Source organism: Ambystoma mexicanum, chromosome 10 (assembly GCF_040938575.1).
Source record: "Ambystoma mexicanum isolate Mex_15411 chromosome 10, UKY_AmexF1_1, whole genome shotgun sequence".
Lineage (NCBI taxonomy): Eukaryota > Metazoa > Chordata > Amphibia > Caudata > Ambystomatidae > Ambystoma > Ambystoma mexicanum.
Genome location: NC_090932.1, coordinates 1,553,394,726 through 1,553,412,639, shown reverse-complemented (window position 1 = coordinate 1,553,412,639; position 17,914 = coordinate 1,553,394,726). Strand labels below are relative to the sequence as shown.

Below are 17,914 nucleotides of genomic sequence, written 5' to 3'. Positions count from 1 at the left end.
TACGTACTGCTATGTATTTTTTATTCATGAGCATGTGAATCCATGCCAGACCCCATGCTGGAGAAAGTACAAGTTACTTACCTGTAACTGTTGTTCTCCAGCATGTGTCTGGCATGGATTCACATGCAAACCCTCCCTCCTGCCCCTCTGTGGCTCTTCTTGGTCATACTGCCATTTTACGTGCTACCCAATCTGAAGATGGCTGCCGCAGGAGGTGCTTGGGGAGAGGGCAGTCATTGGCTGTGGGCAGTATTACCCAGAGCTTAGTGATTGGTTTAGAGGAGAAAGACCATTTGTAAGTGAAAGTAAAAGTTTTTCTTTTACCGAGGATTCTCAGCCTGGCGACGGGGAATATTCATGAGCATGTGCATCCAGGCCACACCCATGCTGGAGAACAACAGTTACAGGTAAGTAACTTGTACCTTATGAGTAGTTGGAAAGAATTAAATGCTTGTGAAAATGGTGGGGTTATATAACTTCAAAGTGATGGGGGATACTTGAATGAACAGTGATCATGACGAAATTGGTGCCTGGTTGGCCTTGATTTGGGGGATAGACTAGGTGGTTAGAATGCATTGAATGATGATTGGATACATTGATGTTATCGCTGGAAAGCTCTAAATCATGCGGCAATGGGATGAGAAACAGTCAATGGTCATATCATAGCATGGGGTAGTTCAAAGGAATTGGATGGGTGGATGATAGCATTGAATGGTGGTTGAATTTGAAGGCAATTTGGGATATGCATTAAATGACACAATGCATGAAATGGTCCACAGACTGGATTTGATGCATTGAATCATTGAATGGTGATGGAATTGAAGACGTTTATTGAAATTATGGTGAAGTACCTATTGTTGGAAACTGAGTTAGGAGTGATATCTCTTCTGTTAAACTGACTTGTTTTTGAAGATGAGGTAGGAGTGTTGTCTATTCTGAAAAAAAAAATGCAATATGATTAGATGGAATTGACGGGTCGTTGGAAGGCATTGAAGGGCTTTAAATGGCTGTGGTATTGTGTGGGAAGCTGGAATGTGTTAAATTGTGAAGAGAGGATGGCATGGATTGAATGTTGATGTGATTGAATTGAATACATAATTGACGTTGAGAATGAGTCAGTGGCGTGCCTTTGATGGTAAAGGGGGAAGAATTGTTGGTATTAATTACCACCCAGAGCGGGGGAGCCAGCCAATCTGGTTGTTTGAATGGTGGGCTGAATCCCATGACGCAAGCCTGCATTCCAAGCAACCTGAAGGCTGCTCTCCAGATCCGCCATCTTATCCCCCACCCTGCCCTTCCCTACCCTCCACATCCACCCACTTGCCTGATTTCTTCAGCAGCTGCAACCGCTGCGTCTCCAGCGGCCGCAATGGAAATGGAAGATGGGCTGCGTATGGAGCTACGCCTTCCATCTCCATGAACGGGATGCCGCAAACTCTTCCCGTTCATTAAAGAAAATACTGGATCGAAAACTCAGGGTGTTAATAGGAATGAGACCCTCGCGGTCGGTGCCGGAAAGGGTGGTAGTGGTGCTGGGGCCCACGGTTAAGGCGCTCAGGCCTTTAACTTGGATCCTGGGATGTTGACACACAATCCGAAACACTGGCTCGGGTCGTATTGCTTCAGTGTAGAAGAGCGAACAATGTAAGACGTTTTGTTGGGGTGCAAAGGTTGCCTTCAACTTGTTTCTATTTTATGTTTATTGTGTTTATATAGCGCTTTATGCCAAAGCGCTTTACATATAACAACAAGAATACAATAACAGTAGAAGCAATTACAAAATATGAGTACAAAATATGAGTCAAACCAGTAATACAGCAACTAGAACAATTGGCCAGTGAAGATAAATGCGGGAAGAGGGGAAGGAAGTGGGGAACAGGAAGTGGAATAAGCTGAAGGCGAGAGAGGAGGAGAGGGGACTTAAGGAAACAAAGCAGGGGGAGAGAGGTAAGAAGAGGAGGATAAAAAGGGGGGAGAGGGTATGGTGGAGGAGGATCAGAGAATCAGGGAGGGGAGTGGAGAAGAAGAGATTTTAAGGAGACAGGAAAGTAGGAATAGGTGGGGATGGAACAGATAGAGAGAGGAAGGGAGTTTCAGTGGAGGGGGGCAAGGAGCTGAAAGGAGCAAAGACAAGAGGAGGCACATGGGCACATGGGGACGGGGGAACAAAGAGAAGGAAGAGATCTGCAGACCGGAGGGAACGGGAGGGAGTGTAGAATGAGATGAGAGAGGAGAGATATGGAGGAGCAAGATCATGAATAGATTTGAAGACAAGACGGAGGAAGTGGAATGAAAGGAAAGCCAGCCAAGATGTGAGAGTGAGGAGGAGATGGAGTCGTGAGGAGAGAGAAGACAGAGGGTACGAATGGCAGAGTGGTAGGGGGATTTGAGGGGGGCAAGATGAGAAGCAGGGAGTCCGAAGAGGAGAGAACAGTAGAAAAGATGAGAGGAGAAAAGGGAGGGGATTAAAAGTTTAGTGGCGCAGAAGGTGAGAGAGGAGCATACTTTGCGAATATTGAAAAGGTGGTAGCGACATGCGCGGGAAGTGAGAGAAATATGGTGGGTGAAGGAGGAGTCAAAGTGTAAATGCCTAGATTACGAGCATGGGCAGAGAGAGGAAGATTAGCGGGAGGAAAGTGAATAGGATGAGGGGGAGAAGGAGGAGAAATAGTGTTGGAGGGGAAGAATAAGACTTCAGTCTTGTCTGTATTGAGAGAGAGAAAGTGGGATGACATCCAGTTTTTAATGGCAGTATTTTGGACTTCGAGTCCGCTAAAAACTAGGTTCTACACAGAGATGTGCTTTTGACTTGTCCTTATGCAACCATCCAAAAGTAACATCTAATTTGGAGTTATGTATAGGATATCATGTGTACCAAATAGATATAGCAAAGTCTAGAGTGGATGCAGCATGCTTTAGAGGTAGACTTGCTGAATATTCTTTCCTCTTGCTTGATTTTGCAGGATCTGCACACAAACAGCCCTCGATACAGCAAAGGGACCCACAATGACTTCAGCTACGTGACCAACAACAACCAACAAGGCATCCCCATGCGGAAGGGGGAGCAGCTAGGAGAGTTCAACCTTGGCTCCACCATTGTACTCATCTTTGAGGCACCCAAGGACTTTATCTTCAGCCTAAAAGCTGGACAGAAAATCCACTTTGGGGAGGCCATGGGCTCCCTGTGATCACGCTGCACAGGCTCCTTGTTCAGATTCGATGTGGCCCCTTTGTCAAAGACTCCGCATGGCATCTTTGTGAGAACTGTAGCATGTCTGCTGGAATCTTCAGCGGAAGACTTAAAGAAAACATGCAGTTTTGCCAAACCGACTCAGGAGCCGCCAGTGCTTGGGAGTCTCTGGATGGCAGTTTTAAACACTTCTGTCTAGGGGAAAGGGTGTGTCTCCACCTAACCCAGGCAGCATCAACCCCTCCTCGGGTGCACTAGAGTTTAGGGTACCTGTGGCCCTACTACCATCCCCGAGGGGCTGCCTTCAGCCTTGGTCAGAAAGGCCTCTGCGCATCTGACTTGGCACTATTACCAGCAACTCCCTTCTTGCTCAGCACTGAATTCTGCATTTCCCAAATACTGCTTCACAATTCAACCGATAGTCTAGATACCATCTCTGTTTGCCAACTCTCACTTGCGAATGACAGAGCTGTGCTGCATATTGAATATACACAATGCTACTTTGAGCGGCACCACGCTCTTGACAGGCATGCTGGTACTGAATATCTTTCACAAACTTGCACACATGCCCTTCAATACAAAGTCACACCTTATTAAGAAAATCATGTGGTTTCTACTTAACCGTATCAATCAGCATTTATAACACAAATAATGTTTTATTTATTCATGGAATTCTTAGAAATAATCATTATTGTTAATTTGGTAACCTATTCTGATTTCTAAGGCGGGTGGGGTTACTATGTGGTAAAAATGCAAAGAGCCCCATTCCACAGTGCAAGCTGGCAGTGGGCTGTACTCATTCCTCTGGGGCTGCCCACAACCTGCCCTCTTTGCATTTGGGGCAGCTAAATGATCAACATTAGGGCACCCCGCTAGCCGATGTCTGAGCCAATCACAAAATTGCCATCTCTTGCTAAGCAATTTGGTCCCCTACTCTGCCATGAGTCCCTGACTGAACTTGAGGGTTAGCTCTGAGTTTATACATATTATTTATTTGAATTTCAGGGCACACTACTCCCCTGCAGGGTTATCAGGGAGCTGGAGAGGTGTGCTCTTTTATCTCTTTTTAAAGCATTTGCAGTGTTGTTCCCCTTTTTACTTGATCCCGTTCTCCTGTGGCCATGTCTTTATTATTCGCGATGTGCAATATGATGCCATCAATGCTGTAGCTGGAACGGACCCGTCCGCAGGGCTGCTAAAAAACAAAGCTGTTGCTTATAGTACCACATTGACACTTCTGAGCAGATCCAAATCTCACACTTGCCAAAAATCTAAATGGTCCATCTTCGTGAATGAATGCCATTCCATCCATTTCTTGTAACTCCCATGTGTACATTCCAGTTACTGCTGAGAAAAGAGGGTGAGAAGTGTTGATCCTAACCCATTTTAACCAATTTATAATGTTTTTGCCTGCCCCATCCAGAAGGTAACAAATTCGATTTTTTTTTTTAACTCAGTTTATCATTGCTCATTTAGCCACAGGTCACATGCGCAAACAGGGCCACCACCTCTTATTTCTTTTTGAAATTCTGCTTGACCCATTCACCCACAGCAAGCATATTCAACCTCTGAGTGGCAGCATGTTGCCACTTTCCCAAATAGATTAGGTAATTGAAACACTCAGTTGGGCAGCTGGGCGAGATGACAAGGACAAACACCAACTGCTCAGGGAAAGGTTGCCATTGCAATTCTACTGGTTGGTGCTGAGGTGCATTTTCTCGGAGGACCTATATCAGCAGCCCCTTTTTATGGTGAGGGGCTGCAGTGTGTGGTTAGAGGCGGCACTGTGCCTGTTAATAGTGGCAGCTGACACTGGTTTGGTGCTGCAGAAGGCAAGACTACTGTTCAATATTGAAATACACTGTTTTTAACTGGACACTGCTACAAGCTAGCATCAGCTTCCGCAGTCATCTTTCTTATTAGGATGAAGGGTTTTCTTTTTGTGCTCTTATCACTGTGGAAACCTGGCAGGTCACCAGGTATGGAGGGGATCCCTCTTGATCAGCACTTCTTTCTGGAGCTGCGAGCAGGGTTCCCACAGGCGCTGTATACTACTTCTGCCTGGAGGATCCATTGACATTCTTCCACTGTATCAGTAGCACTGTATTTTTGTATGTAAGGAAAGTGTACAATTTGGTTAACACATTAACCCATTTATTTGCAGACATTTTTGAAATAAAAATGAAAAAAACTGAAAACCAACTTGATTTGTGTTCCCTATAATTAATTTGTCAAGCATTCTCATGGTGTGTGCAAGAAGTTGGCGTGACTGCTTGTTCTGAGTATGTTCCCTTGGGGGTGCTAGGGGTGCGGTATCCCGTACTTTGGAATCTATCACAAAGAAGTACTGAAGGTGAGAAGGATCGGTGGGCAAGGGCAGTTGAAGGGACCCTGCTGCAAGGAGGTAGAGGACGTTGATGCCACAGAAAGGCCACAGGAGAAAGGGGTGTGTGCAGGGATTGATACCGGCAAACTGGTGGAGACAGACCAGGGAGGTTGGTGTGCAGAGGAGCAACGGAAAGTGGAGGGAGGTAGTGGTGGGCCCCCGTCAAACGGAGAGCGTGGAGAGTGGGAAGGACACCCTAAGGAGGTTGGACTGTAGGACAGTGCGGGGCTGTCAGGGCACAGGGGTGTACTGGGTAAATAAGTGGGAGAGTGATGCTTTCCCAGTACCACTTCCTTGAAAGAGGAGCAGAAGGAGGTCGGTGGGCCCCACCCCAGCTCCGCAGAGATAGGGGGCATTAAGAGCGATATCCAGATGATCCTGGAGGAGATCCGCGGGATGAGGACCAATATTGGTGCCAAAGTTGCGGACCTGTCGGCAATAGTGGTCACACTGGAGGAAAGGTTCAACTGGGTGGAGGCGAGTCAGGCCTCTGTGGGGGTCCTCAAATTGCAGATCGAGGTGCAGTTCCGGGACATTGAGAGGAGGTAGATGGAGTTGGGCCTCAAAGTGGATGACATTGAAAATGGAGAGAGGCAAAACAATCTCTGGTTCTTTGGCATCAAGGAAAAAGAGGGGGAGACCCCGGCTGGACTTCAAAAGAAAATCCAGGAAACCGGGATGGTCCTGTGGTCGAAGTAGGTACAAGCGAGGGCGGAATCTGCTATACGGAAATTTATAGGAATGTTTGGGCTTGCCACAGGGATCGCAAGAAGGAAGAGGGACCAGGGACGACTTTCAAGATGACGGAGATCCAGACCAAGAGGGGATTTTGAGGCCGATTTCTGGCATAAAAGGATTCTACAGGGAAACGTGAGTTACACTGGCTACCTTGTATGCCCCGAATGTGGGGCAGTTGGAGTTTTTGCTCCAAGTATTCAGGATGTTGGAGGGCTGTGCAGAGGGGGCCACGATACGAAGGGGGGATTTCAGTCTGGCGGCTGATCCAGTGCTAAATTGGTGGACAGCTAAGGACGTAGGTCCAAAAGGGGTGGGACCAAAGAACACTGCCTTCAGAAACCCCCTGCAGGACCATTTTTGGGCTGACGTATGGCAGGGACACCGCCTGGGTCCAGGGGATTACACGTTTTTTTCACCCCCACATCAGACCTATACTAGGATAGATTTGTTGCTGGTTCCGCAGGACAGGGAGGATGAGGTGGGGGTGCCTACGGTTGAGGCAATTACCTGGTCAGACCATGAGTTGGTGGTGGCATAGTGGAAGATAAGTAGCTCCAGGTGGCAATTCCGCTGGAGGTGTGATGACACCCTGTTGAGGCACTCGGTTTTCCGAGACTTTCTTGGAAAGGATGTGCAGGTGTATTTCAAAGTTAATGTCAATGGGGAGACAGGTATGGCAATGGTCTGGGAGGCCGCCCAGGCCACGTTGCAGGGTCTCCTCATAGCTGAGGGTTTTCTAAAAGAGAGCGAGGGCTGATCGAGGCCAGGCATCAGGGGAAATTGAAAGTGTTATGGTTGCAACTCCTCTGAAGGGGGGCGTAAAGGGAAACACTCTTGGGTGAGATGAGGGATAAGAGTCAAGAACTCCATACAGTGTTGATAGGGGAGGTGGTAAAGAAGATGAGTTTCAAGAGGCAAAGGTACTATGAACGGGGGACAAGGTGGGAACGCTTTTGGTAAACAGTGAGGTGGTGTAGGGTGGAAAGTAGAGTAGACAAAATAAAGGGCGAGTATGGGGAATACAGGGGCTGAAATGTCTACTTGGTTCACAAAGTCCTACCAAGAGCTCTATGCCAGACCGGCGGAAGCACGGGGGGATGATTTGCAGGGTTATCTCACAGACCGACTGCTTCCCAAGCTGACGAATACGGAGAGGGAGGTGACTTTGTAACAGGTGATGAGATTAAGGCCAGGGAAGGCCCCCAGGGGAGGACGAGTTCACAGCAGACTTTTACACACAGTACTAATCTTTACTGGCTGCGCCGCTGGCAAAGCTGTTTAACTCGGTCGCGGGGGCGGGCACGATTCCAGCGACATACCTCCGGGCCTTGATAACTGTCATCCTGAAGCCGGGGAAGGATTTGACCAGCTGTGCCTCGTACAGACCGATATCTCTGCTGAATGTCGATGCTAAAATCTTTGCCAGGGTCCTCCCGTCAAATTTGGAGTCTTGCCTCCCACGACTGATTCACCTGGACCAGGCGAGTTTCATGATACACAGGCATGGGCTATGTGTTCTTAATGGTGAGGCCATGAGGGCGTGGGGGGGGCTTTGCTGTTTGGCCCTGGATGCCGAGGAGGCCTTCAATCAGATGAGTTAGTCATTCATGGGGGAGGTCCTCGCGACCATGTCGATGGTCCTGAGACTAACATGGTGGATGACAGCTCTATTTTCCAGTGCTACGGCTAGGGTGGTGGTAACTGGGAGAGTCGCAGGCCTTTCCGCTACAGTGGGGTACACGGCAGGGTTGCCCACTCTCCCCGTTGCTCTATGCACTGGTCATGGAGCCCTGGGCGGCGGCGGTTCAGGAGGACGAAAGAATAAAGGGGGTCTAGAAAGGGGCAATATAGTGTAAGATCAGTCTCTTTGCAGACCATGCCCTGCTGTATATTACTGAGCTGGAGCAATTGGTCCCCCCCCCCTGTTGAAAAGCATGGTTCAATATGAGAAGCTGTCCATCTTCAAAGTTAACTTGGAGAAATCGGTGGCCTTCAGGGTATAGGGGTGTCTGAGGCAGAGGTGGGTTACATCAAAAGGTTGCTGTTTCGGGTTCAGGAGGACTCCTTTCGGTACTTGGGGATTCAGGTGACGCAACTATGGTGATCTCTTCCCCAAGAATTTCCTGCTGTTGTGGGCGGCTGTGAGGAATGACATGAAGAGGTAGGCGAGATAAGGGCTATCTTGGATGCTGTGCCTAAACTGCATCAAGATGGTGGTGTTGCCCACATTTTTGTTTTTATTCCAGATGCTCCCATTGGTGATCCTGCCATCCTTTTTTGCTGAGGTGATGACGGCTATGCTAAAAATTTCTTTGGGCTGGGGCAAAGCACAGGGTGGCCTATAGGGCCTTGGTCTTACCAAAGGGCAAAGAGGGTGTTGGGTTCCCAGACCTTGAGATCTACAATAAAGCGGTCCAGTTTTGGATCATGGTGGACCACTTGAATCCGCTCTCCAACAAACAGTGGGTGTCAATGGATAATGCAATACTAGCTCTGGTTTCACTGGCAGAATGGCTGTGGGTGCCCAGATCCCGTATCCCGCGTTTGCTCCACCCAGTGTTGGAAATGTTGTGAGTAACATGGAAGGGAGGAGGAGAAGCGAACCTAGGTAAGCTGTTGCCTTTCCGATACCTACAGCTGGAAGGGGTCTTGACGGACGCACGGTGGGGTGAGAACTTGAGGAGGGAATATGACAATCTTGTTGACGGAGCCCAGGGACCCACATCCGGCCCGGATTAGGTGGTTGCTGGACCCGGGGAGAGGATGTGCTGTGGGGGCAGCTCTGTATGAGGGTTGTGCGCTCAATGATCTCCCAGTATAGGCACCAAGCATTGAAGTTGATGGCATTACCCGCCGGCAAGGATAGCGAAGATGTCTAAGGGATATGACCCATGCTGTTTGTCTGTTTTGTTTGTTTTGTTTGTTTTATTTATTTCTATAGTACACCTTAACCCAGAGGTATCTGAGCGCATTCGAAGGTTGCAGAGGTTACATACATACAGTTGAATATAAGACCGGTTTACAGAAGTACAAAATCATAATTACAGATATGCGCAATTAATAATAACGATGCTAAATTATTCAAACTGTGCAGTCATAGTTTCAGTTTAGGAGGTCCAATGGCAGAATGGTAGAGAGAATATTAGAATATTAAGGTTAATAGGACTCGGTAAGCCATTTGATGGAGTTGCTTCTGAAGTTAGCAAATGACTTATATGTTTTTAGGGTTAAAGGATCGAGTCCCACAGCTTAGCGGCCATGACTGGGAAGCTGATCCCACCAGATTTTTGTAGTTTATATCTGGAGACTATCAATCAGAGTGTATTAGTTGACCTAGCGACTCTGGTAGATAAGTTTAGCTTGAACTTTTCTGACAAGTTCAGGGAGGGGGGCTCATGATTCAGTGATGGGTGAGGGACATAGTTTTGAGCTGAATCTTGTCTTTGATTGACAGCCATTTATATTGTCTACTTGGAAGTGCCAACAGGTGAGGGCTACCTATATACACATGTGGTGGAGCTGCCCCACAGTGCAGTCATATTGGAGGGAGGTTTTATCATTGATCAAGGGGATTGATGCAATCCACAGGGAGCCCTCACTGTTGCGTCTTCTTTTTGGGGTATGGTTAGAGGAGGAAGAGGAGGTTGAAGGGAAGCATATGCTGCAGATTATGTTGGTCTCTGCTAGATGTTGTTTAGCCCAACTGTGGAAGAACCTGCGCATGCCAGGGGAGAAGGAGTGGGTGGCAAAGATCAGGGCGATAGTACCTCAGGCATCTGCGGGATGAGTCCTGGTCTAAATATTGAAGGCCAGGGACTCCCTTCTTTTGAGAAACATGGACAATGAGGAGGGTGGTAGGATGGTGAGGATTTAGTGTTGAAATGTATGCAAAGCCCTGAGGAGAAAGAGCGAGGCAGCAGTTTGGCTGTGGCGAGTGATCAACAGAACGGAGACCATTGTGTTTGAATAAAGGTGCCTGTGCCTTTTAACTTTTGTGAGCTGCGATATCAGCTGACTATAAAGACTGGCCCCCAACGCCCTTGCGGCGCGAGCCCTGAGGAGAAAGGGCGAGGCAGCACTGTTTGGCGAGTGAGTGGCCACTGAGAACGATCACCTCTATTGTTTTACTGCTTTGCATCACCACGCTCGTACAAGGCGAATTCCTACGAGACATGGGCGGCGTACAACGCAAGCAGGAGCTCGCATCCCCCTCCTACTCCTTAAGAACGTGAGCCCAGAAAAAGCGTGAGCAACCTGATGACAGATGTGGTGCAACGCTTTTGGCAGACTGAAGTAAGTCGAAATTTCTCTTGTGTGTCTGAGCACGAGGAACAAACTGTTACAGCATCGTGCACTTTAGCCCCACCTTCAGTTCTTATCGATAGTGTGGCAGCAATTAACGTTAGTTTGTCCCAGCCCCAGCTATGGACTTTGAAGCCATCTGTGGGTGCAGACACTGTAAACAACGAAGATAACACCATTGCGACCACTCCCTGCCTATCCACTGATATAGGCTCGAGACAGCAACATCAAGAGCATATGCCAAATATAGGTTACAAAACGAAAGACTCATTAGACATTAGCAGTGTTCACATGCTGTCAGTGCCTCCAAATGGGATTAGGTGACTTAACTTGCGTCAATGGCGATCATAATTGTATCAGCGAGTCGGATCAGTGGCAGCCCACCCCCTTGCACGTCTGGGCATGGCGCGCACACAATGCAACTAACTGTGAGAACGAAGTAAATAACGTGACTATGACCCCTGAAAGAGGAACATTGATGCCTGAACCGGCACAGTCGATAGGGGTGCCACAAACTGAACATGACCACGCAGAGAGCACGAGTGGCTCTTTTACGACCTAACCGACGTTAACTCTCAGACCAATGCACTTGAAAACACTTCGTCTGGGAGCAATTTGGTGCACCCCTGTCAAGAGGGGACTGACTCAACTGGCACAAATGATAATATAGCACCCATTACAGCTAGATCTCCGGCATGTGCACTAGACAAGGTCATTGAGTTCGAGCCATATGACAACGTCTTCTGCTCACCAAGCCTGGTAGGCGGGGTTTTAGCTGACGATCTCCAGCAGACTAGGCAAAAGACCTCTGCTCAAGGTGATTCTAATCCATCAGGATATCCGACGACAGACTTCGTGAGTACTGATAGGCGAGACTCACTAGAAGTCGTAAATAAAGTACTTCAAAACTTGGTCCTAATTAATAAAGCACGTACCACAAAATATCTACATGTGCCAATTATAGGTTCAGACAGTTATGAAAAAGGATCCCTAAAGAGAAATAACAAACAATTATTGGAGCCAAACGGGGACATATGGGCGAGTGTCAATTACAAACGAATTAAAATGGCAGACAATATCTGGAATGGTGATTCAGTGCATGTCATCTCTTGCTCTCAGCCCAACTCTCAAAAAATATCAACTCGCAAATCGAGACTACAGACTGAAGCTGACCACCAGGTAAAGAAAAAGTTGCAACTGCCTCCTACTGATGACTCAGACTCTGATGACACCTCAACTACTGACTCATCACTTATGGAACGTCCCTTTCCTAAAATCAGGAGGGCTAAGGATGATTCTCGGAGGACCACTAGGATATCTAAGGAACAAACCATCAGACTCAACTCATGTCAATCTACAGGCGAGCAAATGTCAATAATTGAGCTACAATCTGTTTTAATTTCATCATTGGCAATTTCGCTCGCACCGTTTATGAAATTATATGAAAATATAAATGATAATACAAAGGACCTGCCGACCCTGGTGGCATTAATGAATTCCAAACTGTTACATCTTGAAAAATTGTTTGGTCAATCTAATAACGAACAGCAGGCAGGGATCAAAAGGTTAGACAAATCCTTTAAATTGTTAAGTGAACAACGGCAGAATGGCACCACAGACAAAAAACTGTTTGCAGATGTTGCCAGAGAGGCCCTGGCCTTATTTAAATATGAAAGGACAGATGCAAGAAAGTCTGTACAAGTCGAACAATCGGATACCATAAGCATGTTAACAAATGATTCATTCGCCAGCCACAAGGTACGGACTAAAATCATAGAAAAAAAACACCCGCCGAGACCAAAATAGAAAAGAAACCCCAGGTGTATCTACAGATGTCGAATCCACCATTCCACGAAAGCACCCGCATGAGCATAGTATTGCGATAGTGGAACTCGGTCTTGAGAGCACGGCTGAAACGACGATGTTGGCAAAAGAAATTGTGGCACCATCTAGTAATGTGAGAACAACAGACGGCAAATCACCACCTTGCAACATAGCGGATATCTCCTTTAACACAGCTTTTTAACATGCCAGAAGCCTTGAGAATCAGGCACACGCAAATGAGCAATTGGTGGGGTCCTCAAGAACTCTCCAACAAGCTCAAGTCAAGCAATGACATAATAGCTGTCATTCCAACAGTTAATACAGCGAGTGTCTCTTCAATCTTTAATGGTAGCACTCAAATTCCCAAAAATGTTCTGGAAGTAAAAAAGCATGGTCAGCCACCACTCAAAAAACCTAAAAACCTGCCAGGAAGAAAAAACAACAAATTAAAAGGGGCAAGAAAATTCCTCTGCAACATAAAAGTTGTCCATGTGTTGGCTAAGGACAATGACAAGCCTAATTCAGTAAACCTGCAGAACCATAAGAAAAAAAATGGAATTGATGACGCATTAAAAAAGGCTTCACAGAATGAGGTGTTGTTTTGACAACCCCTTACACAATGTCTCTGTGGAGCTCTTAAACATGTCAACTTATGACGACACAGAAATTGAAGAATTAGAAGGGTCCTTCATGCCAATTGGACCAAATAAAAGCACTGACGCCCAGAAGAGCCTTGTGGTCCAAAAACACAGCAACATAAATGACACAAAAGGGGGTAAAGTGCTCACAACTGCGGCTGATCAACAGAATGAGTGAAAATGCTGCATGCCCAGCAGGCATTGTAGCTGGATCCAATGTTGGAAGAACGTGTCTGACGACCCACTGGCTTTGATCTTAAACCGATGTAACGTGGTAAGGTTATTGCATCACGTTCCAGGCCTCCGTGTAATTAGCTCCAATGATATAAAAATAGTGGAGTTTCTGGAGGAAGGTCGGAATGATAAAGTGGCGCTGCATCTAGCATCAACCTTAATTATGACAGCAATTCTAGAAGCAAACACAGCCCTCTTCTCAATAGGATTTGACGTTTATAAATTTGCCGACATAGCATCAATAATGCCAATAATGAAATCAAAGGAAGGCATTGATCCTCCCTCTACGACGTCAACGTTCAAGGACTCGCATTTGTCATGAGATTTGAGAAGAGGCTTTCACCTGTCGGCAACCGAAGGAAGTGCTTCAAATAAATTGGGAAGCGATGACCAAACCTCAAACAAAACGTTGAAAGTCGGGAGTAAGAAAGTCATGCTCGCTGGTGAACAACCAGATGATATAGATGGAACAAGGGAGAAAATCAGAATAACTACAAAGATAAAACGGCTCTGAGGTATTCAAAGAGTGGACTGAAAAAAGCCTAACAGAAGCAGACTCCAACTGTGAGTGGGATTGGCTGGCAAAGTCTCTGAACACTAAAATCCAAAAATAATGCCAGAAGGATAAATAGCCTCAGGTGTGCTTAGTCGCTTCTTGGAACACAAGAGGATTTGCACACTTGCTTAACCTCAGTTGGTTGGACGGGCTACAGATTGTATGCTTACAAGAAACTTGGATGAGTCACGCACCAATCGTGTCAGAGTTGGAGCTTGTATTAAATCCGGCCATAAAGTTAGATAAGGGGCGGCCTATGGCTGGTTTAATAACACTAGTCAAGCGATCTTCTGGCTATCGCATCATAAAATCTACAAACCACTCTCCCTTTATCCAAGAAACCCCGGTAGGAAAGCCTGACTTGACGAGCAACTTTATCGACCAAGTAACGTTATTAAACGTGTACTGGAATCATGGCAGAGCTGGAAAATATCTATATATAGACCAAGTGTCGTCAATATTAGATGACCTGCAAGAAGTCGCAACCCAGCAAGCGTAATTATCTGTGGAGATTTAAACATTGATTATTTTAAGACCTTGCAACAAGAAAAACAGAACTTAACAAAAGAATGGATGGAGGAAATGGATTTAAGAAACATACAGATGTTAAATGGGTGTACCTTCGGGGATATTCCACCGGCACCAACATGCCGTCTTGCTGAGCACACTTCAATTATCGATTACATGTTCATGTCTGACTCAGTTCATCCGCGTGTAAAATCTATGAAGTTATTCAATAAAACAATAGCGACCATGACATGCTATTACTGGAACTACTGACTTCACAGAATCAAGCAAGCTCGAAGTGGTCTCACAAAATCTCAGTCGAAGCAAACAGAGTAAGACTGAGACTGGAGGAAGTGGAAGTCTCCCAGTTTTCGAAGCAATATTGTCTGAGTTCAACAATGGAATATGACCATCTATTGACACAATTTAAACAAAAGAACATAGGCTTAAAACACCTGCATTTTGTGCATATACATTGCTTTGATTTAGAAATATTGAAAAGAAAGCGCCAGATGCGCCTTGAGATTCGGCAGTCAAAACATTTGGACGCTCAAGCACGAAAGCTGAAGCATAAGGCCATGAAACAAAAATACAAAAATTGGCTAAAGACACATAAACATGTAATGTTGCAAAATGACGCTGAAACAATATGGAGTGTCTAAAAAACAAAAGTACTCAGGACTTTTGGAGTCTCCTCAACAACAAATATATTTATATAAAGCAAACAAAGAGATAAAAGCTTCACCCAAAATAAAATCAACAATCTGGGCGCTAACATCCTCCAAAGATGATTGTTACAGTAATCATGAAGGCAAAAGGTTACAAAGCCCCCGGTCCGGACGGGCTCACAAACTACACAATTAAACATCCAGAGCTATATATGGACGCAGACGTATGTATGGCCTTATTCGAAAGGATAAACTTACAATGTATGTCAGATACCGAAGTCTTGGAAATCAGCAGTGATTGTTCCCATTTTTTTTTTAAAAAAGTCAACAGATCGTGCCAAAAAACTATCGTCCAGTAGCATTACTGGATGTATTGGGAAAAATATACGCAACCATGTTAGAACGCAAATTGGTCTAGTGGGCTGTAAAATCTAACCACGTGGATGTAAGGCAGACGGGCTTTGTTAAAAATGTAGGATGCTTGTTGAATCTCCTGCTCTTGAATCTGATCAAAATGGAGGCCTTGAAAACAGACACGACGGTGTATCTTGCCTTCAATGATTTCTCTTATGCTTTTGACACCATCGACAGAGAGCTTCTAAGGACGAAACTGCAAGCATGGGGCTGCCCAGACGATCTAATGGCAGCAATTAGAGAGTTACATACTGAAACCTCCATTAGAATTTGTCTGGATCAGACTAGTACGTTGTCCGCGGCAATTAAAACCTTTAAGGGAGTGAAACAAGGCTGTCCCCTGGCTGCAGCAATATTTAGTCTATTTATATCAGACATAGGAGCCACTATGGATGTTGTGAAATCTTTTCCTCCTAAATTACTCAAATCACACTTAAGTTGGCTCCTGTACATAACGATTTGATTCTGATGGATGTAACTCCCATTGGCTTACAGAGAAAGCTGGACGCTGTCCAAGTATATGTGAACTTGAAACACCTTAAGATCAACACAAAAAAATGCGAGTTTCTTGTATTCAAAAATCTCAAAACAATACGACGTGACACCTGCAAAAAAGCAACCTGGAAATTGGGTCATGAATCGGTGCGCATATCAAGCAGCGTAAAATATCTGGGAATGCTGGTAAGCGCAAGTATCTACCATGGATTGCAGAGACAATGCGAAAGTGCAGGCAACTTGCTAGTCAAGCTCTGGTCCTGAAAAAGAAATTTGGAAAGTTCTCACTTAAACCGGTGATGAAGTTTTACCGGCAAAAGGTAATCCCGGTTCTAACATATGGAGTAGAAAATGTGTTGGGTGGCTCCAACTCTCAAACAGCATTGGGTTTACCTAAAGGCATGTTGATATCAATACACGCCAGAATTTGTTGGAATTTGCTGTCCTTATTTCAGAAAACAAGACTTTGTGAGCAAATCCCGCAATTCAAAATCTTTCATAGTGCATCTTCTAACAAAAATAACATTGTGTCTATGTGGTTTAATAGATGTGAAAACTTGTTGGCAGAACTTGACATCAAGATAGAAACTCTATATGAAAATCCTAATGCAGCGAAACCAAAAATCTGGCGGGACGATTGAGACCAGACTAGCTTACAGAGAGCGAGCTGCATCCAAAATGATGGTTGATGCTCCAGCTGAAGCACAAGGCTTTATTAAAACGCAACTATACATCGAACTGTTTCCTGACTCAAATGCAAGAAGATTATTCATGCTTTTTCGACTGAACGCTTTCAGGACTAAAGAGCGTCTTCGCTAATGGGCAAGTTACGCAAACCTAAATGCAACTTGTAGATTTTGCGAAAACAAAAATTAAACTCTCAAGCATTTGGTGGTGTTCTGCAGCGAGCTTCGATCTGAAAGAACAAATAATTTGGGACCTTGGATCCTAAATCATCCTTCTCTGTATGCAGACGAATGGTGGCAGAACATGTTTAATGGAACGGACTTGACATTGCTAATTCCGCTAACGTTTCTGCTCGCCATAATTGAAAAACGGCTGAATTTGAACTCCTCAGCAAGCAAATGAACAGACGTTTATATTTTTGGGGGAAAAGCGGGATGAGTGATAAGCGTAGACGGAGACTTGTTGTAGTCTTGTATTGTATTGTGTGATATTTTAAAGGTTTGTATATAAACCAATAAAATTAAAAAAAAACAAAAAAATTACGCAAATTGACCTATGCTCTTGACTCGAAGTAGACCTACCTTTTACCTAAATGGCCAGCCAACAGGATTGGAAGGTTGACGAGAACAGAAATAATGCTGGCATGTAGGCTTTGGAACTGCCTTTCACGAAAAGGGAGGTTACCCCGAGTTTGAACTTTGCGGACTCGAGAACCTGCTGCAAGATGGGGAGGGGATGGGCAGGGAAGAGGAAGGAGGGGGACATAATGGGCTTGGTTTTTGAGCAGGGGATCTAATGATGGGTTGTTACACAATTCACGCTAATAGCACCCGAAAAATGGCCATTAAGTTGGAGCACGTAAATGCTGCTAGACTTGTGATTGGGCAGACTCTTAAAAGGCGCTGTAATAGCGTTACCGGCGCATTTAAGGGATACCGCCTAACTCGTGATGAGGCCCATTGTCAGTAAAACGTAGCCCAACAGATATCTTTTATGCAGTACCTTTCTTGTGTACCAGCTCCTAGAAAGAAATATGTTCTTGTCCTATGAGTTGCTGAGTTCCTAGCAGAACTACTTTTTCAGCACTATGGGACATATCTGCCTCAATCTTGCTCAAAGTGTTCATCTCACAATTTCTCCCTGTGTACTTTATTTCTTGGCATTCCTGACTACAATTCAATTGACATATATTGCACCAATGTCCCAAAATATCAGTTATCTACTTCAGTCTGATGTCATAGTGTCCTTGTATGAGTATATTTCCTATATCGGGAT

General features: G+C 45.5%; 1 protein-coding gene across 6 annotated transcripts in view; it reads left to right on the top strand.

Moving 5' to 3' along the window:
- The window catches only part of PISD (phosphatidylserine decarboxylase), a 502,520-nt gene extending 497,128 nt beyond the window's left edge, over window positions 1–5,392 (top strand). For all 6 annotated transcript variants that reach the window (XM_069619816.1, XM_069619818.1, XM_069619821.1 and 3 more), the window contains one exon: window positions 2,964–5,392. In XM_069619816.1, the coding sequence (XP_069475917.1) occupies window positions 2,964–3,188 (225 nt within the window). In that variant the 3' untranslated portion in view covers window positions 3,189–5,392. The remainder of the gene's footprint in view (window positions 1–2,963) is intronic.
- Window positions 5,393–17,914: the final 12,522 nt, after the last annotated feature.